General features: G+C 52.3%; 1 protein-coding gene across 50 annotated transcripts in view; it reads left to right on the top strand.

Annotated features, from left to right (window-relative positions):
- Positions 1-12,327, top strand: part of ARHGEF10 (Rho guanine nucleotide exchange factor 10) — a 168,924-nt gene that overhangs the window by 95,352 nt on the left and 61,245 nt on the right. For 42 of the 50 annotated variants that reach the window (XR_011534255.1, XR_011534254.1, XR_011534253.1 and 39 more), the window contains 4 exons: positions 4,378-4,455; positions 4,726-4,905; positions 6,801-6,917; positions 8,774-8,866. Coding sequence is in view for 46 of the 50 variants with exons in the window: in XM_070598400.1 (XP_070454501.1) it covers positions 4,378-4,455; positions 4,726-4,905; positions 6,801-6,917; positions 8,774-8,866 (468 nt within the window). In the remaining 4 variants the exon portion in view is untranslated. The remainder of the gene's footprint in view (positions 1-4,377; positions 4,456-4,725; positions 4,906-6,800; positions 6,918-8,773; positions 8,867-12,327) is intronic. The other 8 variants (XM_070598431.1, XM_070598421.1, XM_070598404.1 and 5 more) reach the window with 1 other exon arrangement.

Below are 12,327 nucleotides of genomic sequence, written 5' to 3'. Positions count from 1 at the left end.
AGTGGGGGGTGTATGAAAAATGCGTGACTCGGATTAAATAGAGATTTCCAACAACTAAGGAAATTATCTGAATATGAATGAATTTCTTACTCTCTGAAAATAGGTAGCAGAGGGAAGAAAATTCAGTAGTTTCCATTAGGTTATCTTTGGGTAAAAGGAAAAGAAAATTCAGGAAGAAGAGCACACTACAGAGTTTGGGGCCTTCAGGGGAGGGGTAAGCTCGTTGGGTGGGGTCTGAGTTCTTTCCCACATGGGCAGCAGGATGCAAATCGTGGAGACTGAGATAGATAGGTAGGTAGATAGGTAGATGGATGAAAGACAGATAGATGATAGACATATGAATAGATAGAGATAGATGTAGATGGACGGTGTAGATGGATGGTGGATGGATGATAGATGATGTAGGTAGATGATCGATGTAGATAGGTGCACGCACACATGCATACAACACGCATACATACATATGGAATAGATCAGTAAAGGAAAATCAACGTAAAAACACTTATTGGTAAGCTCAGAGTTTTAAAAAGATGAAGAGCTAAGTTGAAAAGATGCTGTTGATAATCAGTCAGGCTGGACTAGGAAGCTTACCCTTCATTTGAGTTGAAGAGGGAACCCAGAGGGCAGGGTTGAAATTAGTGAGAGAAAAGCAGAGAAGAAGGGAGGGGTTGGGTTTGCTAGCGTGTCGGGGAGGGAGAGGGAGAGTCTGCACGTGAGACGTGGTGGCAGACAGGTATAATAACCACCTGTCGGTCTACGCCCTGTGCCGGCCCCGGGCTGAGTGCTCGGCATGCTTCCTCTCATTGAACCCTCGTGAATCCCCTCCATGTCCGCATACGTGTCACAGAGGAGGACACGGAGGCACTGAGGAGGTTAACATCAGGATGGCATCATGCAGGTGGGCGGGTAGGGCCCAATTTCTGATCTAAATCTCTGGTCCAGAGCTCGAGTTCTCAGCCCTCGCTGTGCTCCCTGGGGTAATGTGGGCTGCGATGCTGGGCAGAAGGGCTAGTGACAGTTTTCTCAGAGACGAAGAAGCTGGCGCTGTCTGCCTGCTCCCCCGCTGCTTGCCGCCTGAGTTTATGGCTCACCCACCTCACTTTAGCCTCAGGAGTTTGAAAAGGGGTATGGATGGCTTGAAAACACTCTTGACGTTACTAGGGTAGCTCCATGGCCCGTTCTTTTGCTGTTTGGGGCTCTGACTTCTTACAGGGTCTCTGTGCTTGTGCTTGGGATGTGGATCCTCTTCTCTGATGACCTGGGGTCGTGGTAGGGGTGTGAAACAGAGCACTTCCGGGCCACGTGGCAAGTGCAGATGAGATGCGGTGGGCGTAGCAGGAGGGCAGCGCGCCGAGGACCGGGGGCTTGTGTGGGCAGCAGGCAGGCTGGCCGCGCAGGGCGGTGAGTGGGGGCTTCAAGGGTCTGTTAGGGACAAGAGTGGACAGGTGTCTGGAGCCTGGAAGGTCTTAACAGATGCACACACCTGCCAGTCTGTTCTGGCCACTCAGAGCTGGGGTGGTGACAGTGAGGGGTCGTGGTGTGGAAAGAGCTCTTCAGAAAGGCGGGGGGCGGGCCCAGTGGTGCAGCGATTAAGTTCGCATGTTCCACTTTGGGGGCCCAGGGTTCGCCGGTTCAGATCCCGGGTGTGGACATCGCACCTCTTGGCAAGCCATGCTGTGGTAGGCGTCCCACATATAAAGTAGAGGAAGATGGGCCTGGATGTGAGCTCAGGGCCAGTCTTCCTCAGCAAAAAGAGGAGACTTGGCGGCAGATTTTAGCTCAGGGCTAATCTTCCTCAAAAAAAAAAAACAAAGAAAAGAAAGGTAGCCGGCAGGTCCCAGGAGCCCCAGGTCCTCCCTTTGCTAGGGGCCTTGGGTTCAGTTAGTTATTATTTCTTTTAGCCCCACTTTCCTTCTCTGAATGGATTATTCCTCCCTGCCTCTGTCCTGCTTATGTCGTGACAGTGAAGTTCCAGTGAGCGATGCAGTGGAGGGCCCTGTGGCGTCCCACATGGCACAGTCAGCACTGAGTGCACCATAGCTGGGTCGTGTGTTTCCACCCGGCTTGCTTTCTTACGGTCTTGATTCACATAGATTAGTTTTCCACCTGGCAGCTGTGTGTGTTCTCCATGGGAGTTCTCTCTTGAAAGGTCAAACCAGGGGTGTTAATGCTCTTTAATTTTTTCTCTTCCAAAATTGACATAAGGTAACACAACTGTAACAACAAATGCAGCACGTCAGGCATTCTTTCCATGCTCTGTTTGGGAGAAAAATAATAGAAAGCCCTCTTTGATTTCATGGGTTGTTGTTGACTAGAAATGTACCATTGATGCTAAAGGACAGAGCACCCTGGCCCTCACTCTACTGAGGCCATGCCAGGGTCGGCCTGCTGATGCCCTTCAGCCTCCCTGTCCAGGCACAGGGAAAACGTGGCCGCCCTCCAGCCTCCCTGGTCCAGGTGCAGGGAAAACCGCCACCCTCCAGCCTCCCTGGTCCAGGTGCAGGGAACGTGGCCGCCCTCCAGCCTCCCTGGTCCAGGTGCAGGGAAAACCTCTGCCCTCCAGCCTCCCTGGTCCAGGTGCAGGGAACGTGGCCGCCCTCCAGCCTCGCTGGTCCAGGTGCAGGGAAAGCCGCCGCCCTCTCGCCTGACTTCCTGCAGCAGTCTTAACCTTTGCGCTGATCACTGCCTCCTGGGGCTCCCCTCCTGGCCGGTTCACATGGCTTTGCAGACAAGCTCATTTCAGGACTGACTTCTCCTCGCAGCCTTGGCGCTGGGGTTCCCAGGAAGAGAGGACTGGGAACCTCGCCCCTCCCATTCCCGCTGCGTGTGCCAGTCCCGTACGTTGAATTTGACTCCTTGAGGGTCTGACCTGATCTGCAGGAGCTGGGAAACCTGGGATACTTTTTGGTTTTATTTTCGTACTGTATTTTTAAACTGTCTTATACCAATTCCAGCTCCTTTGCCCTGATACAATAGTACCATCTCCAGACTTTGAAAAATATAGATAATTCCTAGATTTGACCCAAATATTCTGACTCAGGAGATGTGAGGAAGTGTCTGGGAATCTCAGCTCTGGAAAAAGGACGGCCTGGATTTGACCCTCTGCAGTTCCGGTCTCCCCCTCGTTCTAGAGTGGAGGGCCTGTGCTCAGCTGTGCCCGTCAATCACCAGGGGACGCAGGGCCCCCGCTCACGGTGAGGTGCCCCAGAGGGGCATGCAGAGTCCTGGGGAGGGGCCCTGGGTTCAAGCTTCTGTGCTTGTCTTTTAATCCCAGACACATCTGTGCTTTTTTAAAATATATCACTTCGACAAGTGTTCTAGAAGGGTTGATTGATTTTGTCTTAATTTTGTAAATTGAATAGTCCTTCTTGGAAAGAAAAGAGTCACTCCTTTGTCAATAGTGTTTTGTAAATTTTAGTTGCTCTGGAATGTTCTTAACTGGAGGAATTTCCTTTGTGGAAAACACTGTGTTTACCGCTAGGTGGCACTGCTGCTTCTGTAACAACGGTTCCCTCAGCGCGGGGGGGCGGGGGGGTGGGGGGGTGCCCGGACCTGTTCCGTGTGTGTGTGTGTGTGTGTGTGTGGTTTAGAAGCAACTCTACTGTAAGTTTGTGCTCTATTTTCCATTTTTTTGGCAAAAATAACTTACAAATGTGGTTGGGTTCCTTGATGAAAGTGCCAAGTGTGGTCATTGGCCTTTAACAGGCGTCTTACGACCAGAAACTCGTCCCTGCGTGTGCTTCTGTAATGAGAAACAAAACAAAAAATGAGGTCAGTGTTGAAATACGAATAACTCAGATGGTTGAGGGGTTTGCACTCCAAATGCCGACCGTGGTTTACTCCCTGTGTTCTTAGCCTCATAGGTGTATCTTTGAATCGTGAAGAAAATTCTCTTCTTCCACCTTCGGAAGGCCTTTTCCTCTTCCATAACTTTGGAATAGTGGTTTTATTAGATAAGCGTTGCTAATAGCATTCTTTGCTGGAACTGTGTTTTCGGCACTAATTTATACACGAAATACCATGTAACTCGGCGTTGGGCTCATCAGACACAATCGGTTAGTTCAGTTCATTATCGTTCCATCAGTGAATGGGTTTGTTATTAGTGCTGTAGTTTGACTTATCCTGCTATAGTTATAGTCTATAATTTGAGGTTTAAAAAATGTAAATAATGTAATGTAGCAATGGGAGAAGTATGTTTTGTGCCTGTAGTTAACACACCATTTAAACTATTTTGAGGCCTTTGGAGGTTTCATTTACCTATTATTTTGAAAACAAAAAACAAAGAAATCTCTTGACCAAGCTCAACATAGAAGTAAAATTTGTCTGTTACGTTTTCTGAAGCAATTTCCTACCAGTGTGTTTGCAAATTCCTCACAGGTCGTAAGAAGATACATCCTGGGTTCCGTTGTCGACAGTGAAAAGAACTATGTAGATGCTCTTAAAAGGATTTTGGAGGTACCTGAATGTCATGTTACAGAATCCACACAGATCTTATTAACATTTTTACGTATTGTGTTTTTGTTACATATATATGTTTATATATATATATGAACCCTAAAATACTCAAATTTGCAAAACTCTCAGAAGCGTTTGTCTTGTGTCTGTCTATTGACGTCAAAAGTCACATGATCTGTTCTGACATGAACGTAAGTTACAGCAGTGAATGGCTCCGTCCTCCCCTCTCTGCCCTTCGAAGGGTCTGTGGCATCTTTCTTTCCTTCTCAGCAATATGAGAAGCCGCTGTCGGAGATGGAGCCGAAGATCCTGAGCGAGAGGAAGCTGAAGGTGGTGTTCTACCGTATCAAAGAGGTGCTGCAGTGCCACTGCCTGTTCCAGATCGCGCTGGCCAGCCGCGTGGCCGAGTGGGACGCCGTGGAGACCATCGGAGACGTCTTCGTGGCCTCGGTGAGCAGAGCTCTCGTGCGCTCCAGGCCCCTCTGCCCTGTTTGGGATCTCTCCCTGTGGGTGTCGGTGTCTTGGCCACGAGCCGCGCAGCTCCCCGGGACGGCCAGCAGGAGCGTGCTCTTTAGGGCCAGTCTGAAGTCAGAGTGCTCTGCTCAAAGGGTGTGCACGGGGGAGGGGGAGAGGATCAGGCTGACATCCAGGAAGGAGAAAGAAACGTGCAGAGGCTCGGGGGGAGGATGTGTCTGGAACGTTCCCGAGCGTGCACTGTGTGGCACCTCGATGCATCACAGGCAACCTGATGATGCTTTTCGTGGCAGAGCCAGTGCTCTGCGTGTTTAGGGCTGTCGTGAGGTTGTCCCTTTATGCCTCCAACATTCGTTCACGCCCCCAGCGTGGGCCTCTCTCTTCCTGATCCCCTGCCTGGGAACAATGGAAAACAGCGGGGGGAAGATAGCTGTCTTTTCCTCGGCCTGGTGCTCTTTGACCTGGAGTTTTGTTGTGTAGACAGTCTCAGTCCCTCCATGGGGCACAGGATGCCTGGGGAGCAGCTGGGGGCAGCCATCACGTTCCCGTTTCCCAGCGGGGGACCCGTCAGCTGCCTGGAGACCAGCGGCGCTGTTTCTGCATCCGGCAGTTTGAGTCATTCTATCTCTGGTCCCTTCATGAGTTAGACGTATCGTATATTGGTTAGTTTCTGTCCACATGAAGATGATGGATAAAACAGAATGGATTCTCTAATTGGTTTGACATAATGCTGTCAAGGAGATGGAAGCTTAAAAGTTTTCTGTGTTCGTGTACTTGAACGAATGCTGTCCTGATGATAGAAGCAGGCTTTTCCTTTCTCCTGTGTAATTTGTATGTGTGCTTGATGAAGTATAAAAATTACTGGCAGCTTTGAACATAGTAAAGAAACAAAATTCTTGCTGAAATATTTTTTAATCCCCTTCAGGGATCTGTATGAAAAACGGAAAAGAAATACTGGATGTTTACTTTGTTATTGCATTTTCTGGTTATTTTATATGTTAGCATCAGCTTTTTTACTCTGACTCTCTTAAATATTTCCTTGGGAACATTTTTCTAAATGCAAGAAAAAAATCTTTTTAATATAATTTGGATGACAGCGTCCCTTCTAGAAATGGTAGTCACTCCGGATGACTACGCATGGACGTGGCCGTTCGTCCTCGAGAGTGTGTGGAATCTGAGAAGGGTCACAGGGTGAGGCGGACGTTCCTGCCTCTCAAAACCTCTGTGTTTCTAGGACGAGAGGACGGTGACCGTCCATGGCACTGCCCCTCAGCCTGCAGAAGCAGGGCCAGCTCGGTTTTCTCCCCTCCCGCCCTGCCTCAGTTCCAAGGAATGGTTAGCGCCCACCCGTCAGGGTGCCGGGGCCTCCTCATCAGGGTGTCTGGCCTCCTCGCAGGGTGCCGAGTTCCCCTTACAGGGTCCAGGGCCTCCTTGTAAGGGTCCTGGGGCCTCCTCGTCATAGTATTGGGAGCTCCTCGTCCTCCGTACACCGGGCTGCATGACATTCCTTCCTGGAGGTGGAATCCGCAGGAGGTGAGGGTGGCAGGGATTGGGGGAAGCTTGTCTGTAATCGTCATCGTTGCACGTCTGGGTCAGGAACATTCCTTAACTGAAACCAGGCTGCCACGCTTTTGAACAGGATGCCTAGAAGTGGCCTGGGGTCAGCAGCATGAAACCACCAGCCACTTAGCCAATTCCTAACAAGCTAGTTAAAGAGGACAAAATCTCAGACGGTCATCGCAGAGTCCTCCCCTGAAGCGTGGCCGTGAGTGGGCGGCTGTTAGGGCGGGGTCACGTCTTCTCTTGCACCGGGCCGAGGGAGCGCTGGATTCGGCATTATTTCTGTTCCTCCGTCTCCTCCTGTGTTTCAGTTCTCCAAGTCCATGGTGCTGGACGCGTACAGTGAGTATGTGAATAATTTCAGCACAGCTGTGGCGATCCTCAAGAAGACATGTGCGACTAAGCCGGCTTTTCTCGACTTTTTAAAGGTAAGTATTGTGTTCTTTTTCGTGTGGGGTTTCAATACCCTCTGATAACAGGTTCCGTGTCAAAATACTTCCTAGTGAAGTTTTGCCCGACCTTGCCTCTAAATGTCTAGTGTTATTTATTAAAGAGATTTTGGTACCAGGAGTGCTCTCGGTATTGGCTTAATACTGGAAATAGAGATGAACTTTTACCTGTAACATACCTTTTTGACAATAACCTTTATTTGCGCATCCTTAAAAGTGTGTCGCCAGATGGATAGATAGACAGATCAGATCCCGAAGAAGCTTGCCTCTGCCTCCTGTCCTGCAGCGTAATCTTAGGAACGACAGGAACAGAGGCTGTGGAATCTGCCTGGAAGGAGCCCTCTGTGAGGCAGAGCAGTAAGCAGACCCCCCGAGGGTGAGGCCCACGGGGGACGACGTCAGGCCGAGGGGCTGCCCACCCTCCTCAGCAAGGTCTGCTCTGAAGTTGTGGAGAGCTCCCCTAACGGATGCTGCCCTGTGATGTTTAATCGGGGCCAGGGCGTCCCTAGTCAGCAGCTGCCTGTCAGCAGTTGTGACATGAACATGACAGGAGAGCTGGCTGCAGTTTGAACCAAATTAAAATTCCCTTTCCAACCCTGTGGCCCTCGACGGAGCCCAGAGTCTTATTTGATGAGGCTCAGTTTGCTTTAGAAAACTTCAGACCAGAGTGTGTTTCTGCTCCTTGAGCTGTAGCATTCTTGGATGCTCCCGCCTCCCACAGTGAGTGCGCAGAGGGACACGTTCCTGCCGAGGATAAGGCTTTATTTAAGCTGAAGTGTTTCTCCCCCTGCCCCGTTCTCATTAATACGGTGGTTCACGCTACTGCACGAACACGTAGGTGGGATCACGGTTTGCTGAGTGACTCAGTGATCCCTCCTTTGGGGGAGATTGGGACTCTGTGGCCCTTGGATGTCACAGCATTTCTTTTTTTGGGGGAAAGAAAACACGGAGCCATCTTTAAATTTGTTTCTTGTGAGGAGTCTGTTATGGTCTCACTGATGCTGACAGTATGAGAGATGAAAATAGTAGAGGGGGCGACCACAGCCCCACTCGCCAGCTCACCACCTGCCAGGCCCCATGGGAAGAGAGACCTGTCCCGTCCCGTGGCCCCCCCCGGGGCCTGGGCCTCAGGGCAGCTGCGTCGCCTCCGCGCTGGGCTAGCCTGTGCTCTGTGTCCCCACCACGCAGCTCCCGTGGCTGGAGACCCTGCCTGGCTTGTGAATGGCCGCCTGACAGATCATCTCCCGAGCTCAGAGGGGGTCGGGGGGACTCGGGGACAGGAGCCTGGGGCCCTGGGACTTCCTTCTGCCATAGCCCCTCCTGGCAGCCCCTCCTGGTGGCCCCTCGGCCAGAACACCCCGCCCCCTGAGTCCTCCACATTCAGAGGTTTACCCCTCACAAGACGAGCAAGGACCCCACAGAGCATTGGCCCCACATGCACAGGGTCTGCTGCCTTTAAGGGCTGTGCAACTCCCGTTTGGGATCCTGGGGATTTCTTTTTGTAGTAACTGCATTTTCCTGTGGTTGTAGAATCTCAGACACTCACTCAGTCCTTTGAGGACTGAAATCAATTCATAAAGGGAATCAATTCATAAGTGAAGTCAGTTCATCACTGCCTGGCGCTCAGAGGCGGCTCTTAAAGCATCGAGTGAAAACCAGATCGCAGGTTCCAGTTCAGAAACGAGCCGCCACGGCCTGTAATGCAGACGATGGAAGTGTGTGTTTGAGGCTCTGTCAGGTGTAGACAGTGTCTGAGGCAGGTTCCAGCGCACCGTGGCGGGGAGCGGGGCTGGCACGGCCCTGACCCCGAGTGAGCGAGCGCCCTTTCCCCGCAGCAGTGCGAGGAGTCGAGCCCGGACCGCACCACACTCTACAGCCTCATGATGAAGCCCATCCAGAGGTTCCCGCACTTCATCCTGCTGCTCCAGGTACGCGCGTCTGCTCGGTTCCCTGGGGCCATCACCCGCTTTCCCCCGGCCCTTTGGAAATGCGGCTGCTTGTCCATTCTCCAGTGTCTCCTCTGGTCCGTTGCTGGCTCTCAGGCCTCCACGTCTCCCCCCCGTCACAGACCATCAGGGCCAGGGTGGGGGCTCTGCCGGGAGGCTGACCTGCTGGATGTGGCTGGGGACCTTCCCCCAGGGGTCCTCATTCAGTTCAGTGTGACGCCGACGACCGGGGATAGCGTCAGAACCCACAAGTTGGAGGGCTCCATCCCGTGAGAGGGCCCCGCCTCAGACACACCCCTTTACCCACACTTCTGTCCGGCTTGGCTCCCCAGTTGGGGTTCCCTCAGGCTCAGGAATTTGCTAGAGCGACTCACTGGACTGGGGAAGGCACTTTCCTTACTGGGCTACGGGTGCCTGCTAAAGGATGCGCTCTGGGGAGATGCACAGAGCGCGGTGTGGGGAGGGCACGGAGCTTCCACGGCCTCTCTGGGCGCCACCCTCCCCGCACCGCCACCTGCTCACCAAGCCGGACGCTCTCCGGACTGTCCTTTCGGGTTTTCCAGGAGGGTCCACTGCCGGGCATGGTTGATCAGATCGTTGCCTGCCAGTGATTGAACTCAGCCCCTCGTTCCTCACCCCTCCCCAGTGGTGGGGGTGGGGCTGGAAGTTCCAGCCCTCCACTCACGTGGTGGATTCCTGGCCACAGCCCCCATCCTCCAAGACTCACCCCGTTAGCATGAACTCAGGCCTGGTGGAGAGGGGCTCCTCTTACCTCTGAGACTAAGGAATTCCAAGGGTTTGAGGAGCTCTGTTCCGGGCACCTGAACTCATGCTCGGGGTGGGGGTGGGGGCCGGCAGGCAGATAACAGCCCCCTTGTTGGAATCCAGGTCCTGGTCTGGAGTCAGCTGCCTGGATGGGAGCGGCAGGCTCAGGAAGCTGAGAGTGAAGTTAAACTATGTCAGTCGTTAATTCAGTCGACAAACTGTCCCAGGACTGGGAGGCATAGCCTAGAGAAGAGACTTTCCCAGAGATCCTACATTTTTTTTAAACTAGGAATTCTCGATTAGAGACGTTTGTTGTTTGAAAAGCGGTAAGACTGGTTTTGAGTGCAGGCATCGAGTGTCACATCCCGAGTGAGGCATGGTTTGCCCCCTGGCTCGAAACCCCCTCGTCTGCCCCTTAGCTGCAGGCCTGCTCTTAGCTGACTGGAGTGCTGGCAGGTGACGGCCTGTCCTGTGTCCGGCTCGCGGGACGGCCCAGCTCGCTTTTCTCATCAGATCAGAGGACTTTGACTGTTAAAATGATCAAAGGTTTGCAGTGACGTCCTCCTGGAAATAAACTGGCACTTGGGAAATTGTGTGAAGTCCCCTTCCCTTGAGATTTCAGTTTCTTTTGTAACCCACCAAATCTCTGTGAAACATGCACTTTTTGAGTAAAGTAGTCAGAAAGTATGGAAAAAGGATACAAGTGACAATGTTAATACTCACCATTTCTCTGGTGAGCTCATAGGTCATTTTTCATTGTATTCTCTTTTCTCACCCCTTTTCTGATGTATGTCTAGTTAACCTGTATTAGGGTGTTAATAACAAAAGCTGTCTTTTTCCTAAAGTCAAAATATCCAGAAAATGTGTGTTATTCCCTCAATTAACAAGTATTGACCAAGCTCTGGCCACGTGCAGGACGCTCGGCTTCTAGGGAGCCATCAACGACAGGAGGGACAGGCCTCGCATCATGGAGGCCGTCGTTTGGTTGGGAGGAAAGACCTCAGGAAGCCAGTTAGATAGTCATTTCTTTCACTGTGAGTGGGCTAAGTCTCACAAGGGCACGCCCCCAGGTGCCAAGAGATCTCATCCCTTGGGGACCGAGAACAGAGACAGAATGGCCTTGTCAATGGCACAGCGTGAGTTCAGATGCAGACCTGGCCATGGGCACCCGCATGCTGGGGTTGCTCTGGTTCCCATGGTGCCCGGCAGCTGCTACAAGTCCTGACTGTGAGAGCACAGATAGTGTCGGGTTTTCACGTCTCCCCTGAGTACTTTTTATTTTTACTTTATTAAAATTAGATATGATTTTTAATCTAGCTTGTTAGCTTTTGGTTAAATGTTAGTAAATAACAGCAAACTTTGGCCCAGATATTTTTGCAAAATATATCCTTTTAGACAGAAAGGATGGGAGGGCTCTTGGAGAGAGAAGAGAAGTGGAGGCCGTGAGGGAGCTTGGCCCGGGTTGGTCCCTGGGGTCATTCTGAAGAGCGGGGGCGTCATCTGCAGTGCACACGGCCCCGGGGTGAATCGTGCTGGCCTCCAGAGGGCCCCGGAGGGAGGTGGTGCTGCCCCTTTTATGGGCAGGAAACGGGTTTACGGGGGCACTGGGGGGACGCAGTGCAGGGACAAGAGGGTCCTCCCGGGTCTCTGTCTCTGAGTCCACCTCGCGCTTCCCAACCCCTGAGGGCGCCGAGGGCCCTGGGACGGACAGACGCGGCTGATGCGAGGTCGAGGACCAAGCTGTTGGACACGCGTTGCCTGTCTGTTATGAGGTTCAGAACTTAGAGCTTTGTTCTCGGAAGCACCTAACGCTCTTTCCTTTTTTCTTTCTTTCTTTTTATTTACCTCTAGATACTTAAATTCACCGAGGAGGAATAGATAAAAATTCTTACACTCCAAATTCCATTTAGAACAGACTCAAGGATTTGGATTTAAGAACCATTTCCACCAAAAAAGATGCAGCTTGGGGCCAGCCCTGGGGTGTAGTGGTTAAGTTCACGCGCTCTGCTTCCGTGCCCGGGCTTCACAGGTTTGGACCCCTGGTGCGGACCTACACACCATGCATGGAGCCACACTGTGGTGGCATCGCACAGAAAATAGAGGAAGCCTGGCACAGATGTTAGCTCCATGACAGTCTTCCTCAACCAAAAAAAGAAAACCACAAGGTTTCTCTTGGGGTTCTCAGGTCAGGTCCTACATGGTTCTCCCTTCCTCCCTCCTGACCCCTGAACTCCTGTGAGTCCCCACATAGGACGCATGGCTCCCCCAAAGCAGAAAACCATCTTCCGCTCGACCTGACGGTGCAGCCCAGAAACCAGGCTGGGGGTCCCGGGTCGTGTGAGCAGGTTTCTCTCGCGGGCACAGCCCTTAGGCGTTTTTGGCCACGTGCAGTCCATTCATTGCGGGGGTGGCTCACCCAGGGTGGGTGCAGGTTACCCTGTTCCTCTGGGAAATGGGCAATTGGAGTCAGAGACAGTGCAGTTTCTATGCCTGAGGTAGTTACGAGGCTGTGCCCAGGACCCCGTCTCCCAGCTCAGGATGCCGGCTTGGGTTTGGGACAGCAGACAGGACAGGCTGGCAGCCACGGGCAAGCGCTCACCCTCCCTCCTGAGTTCTGCTGTGGTCCGTGTGCCCTGAGGGTGGTGGTGGAGGGGATGGCACCGAGGGGCCAGCGTGCC

The sequence above is a fragment of the Equus przewalskii genome, chromosome 28 (assembly GCF_037783145.1).
Source record: "Equus przewalskii isolate Varuska chromosome 28, EquPr2, whole genome shotgun sequence".
Taxonomy (NCBI): domain Eukaryota; kingdom Metazoa; phylum Chordata; class Mammalia; order Perissodactyla; family Equidae; genus Equus; species Equus przewalskii.
Note: the sequence above shows the minus strand (reverse complement) of the source record. Positions and strands in the feature narration are given on the sequence as shown.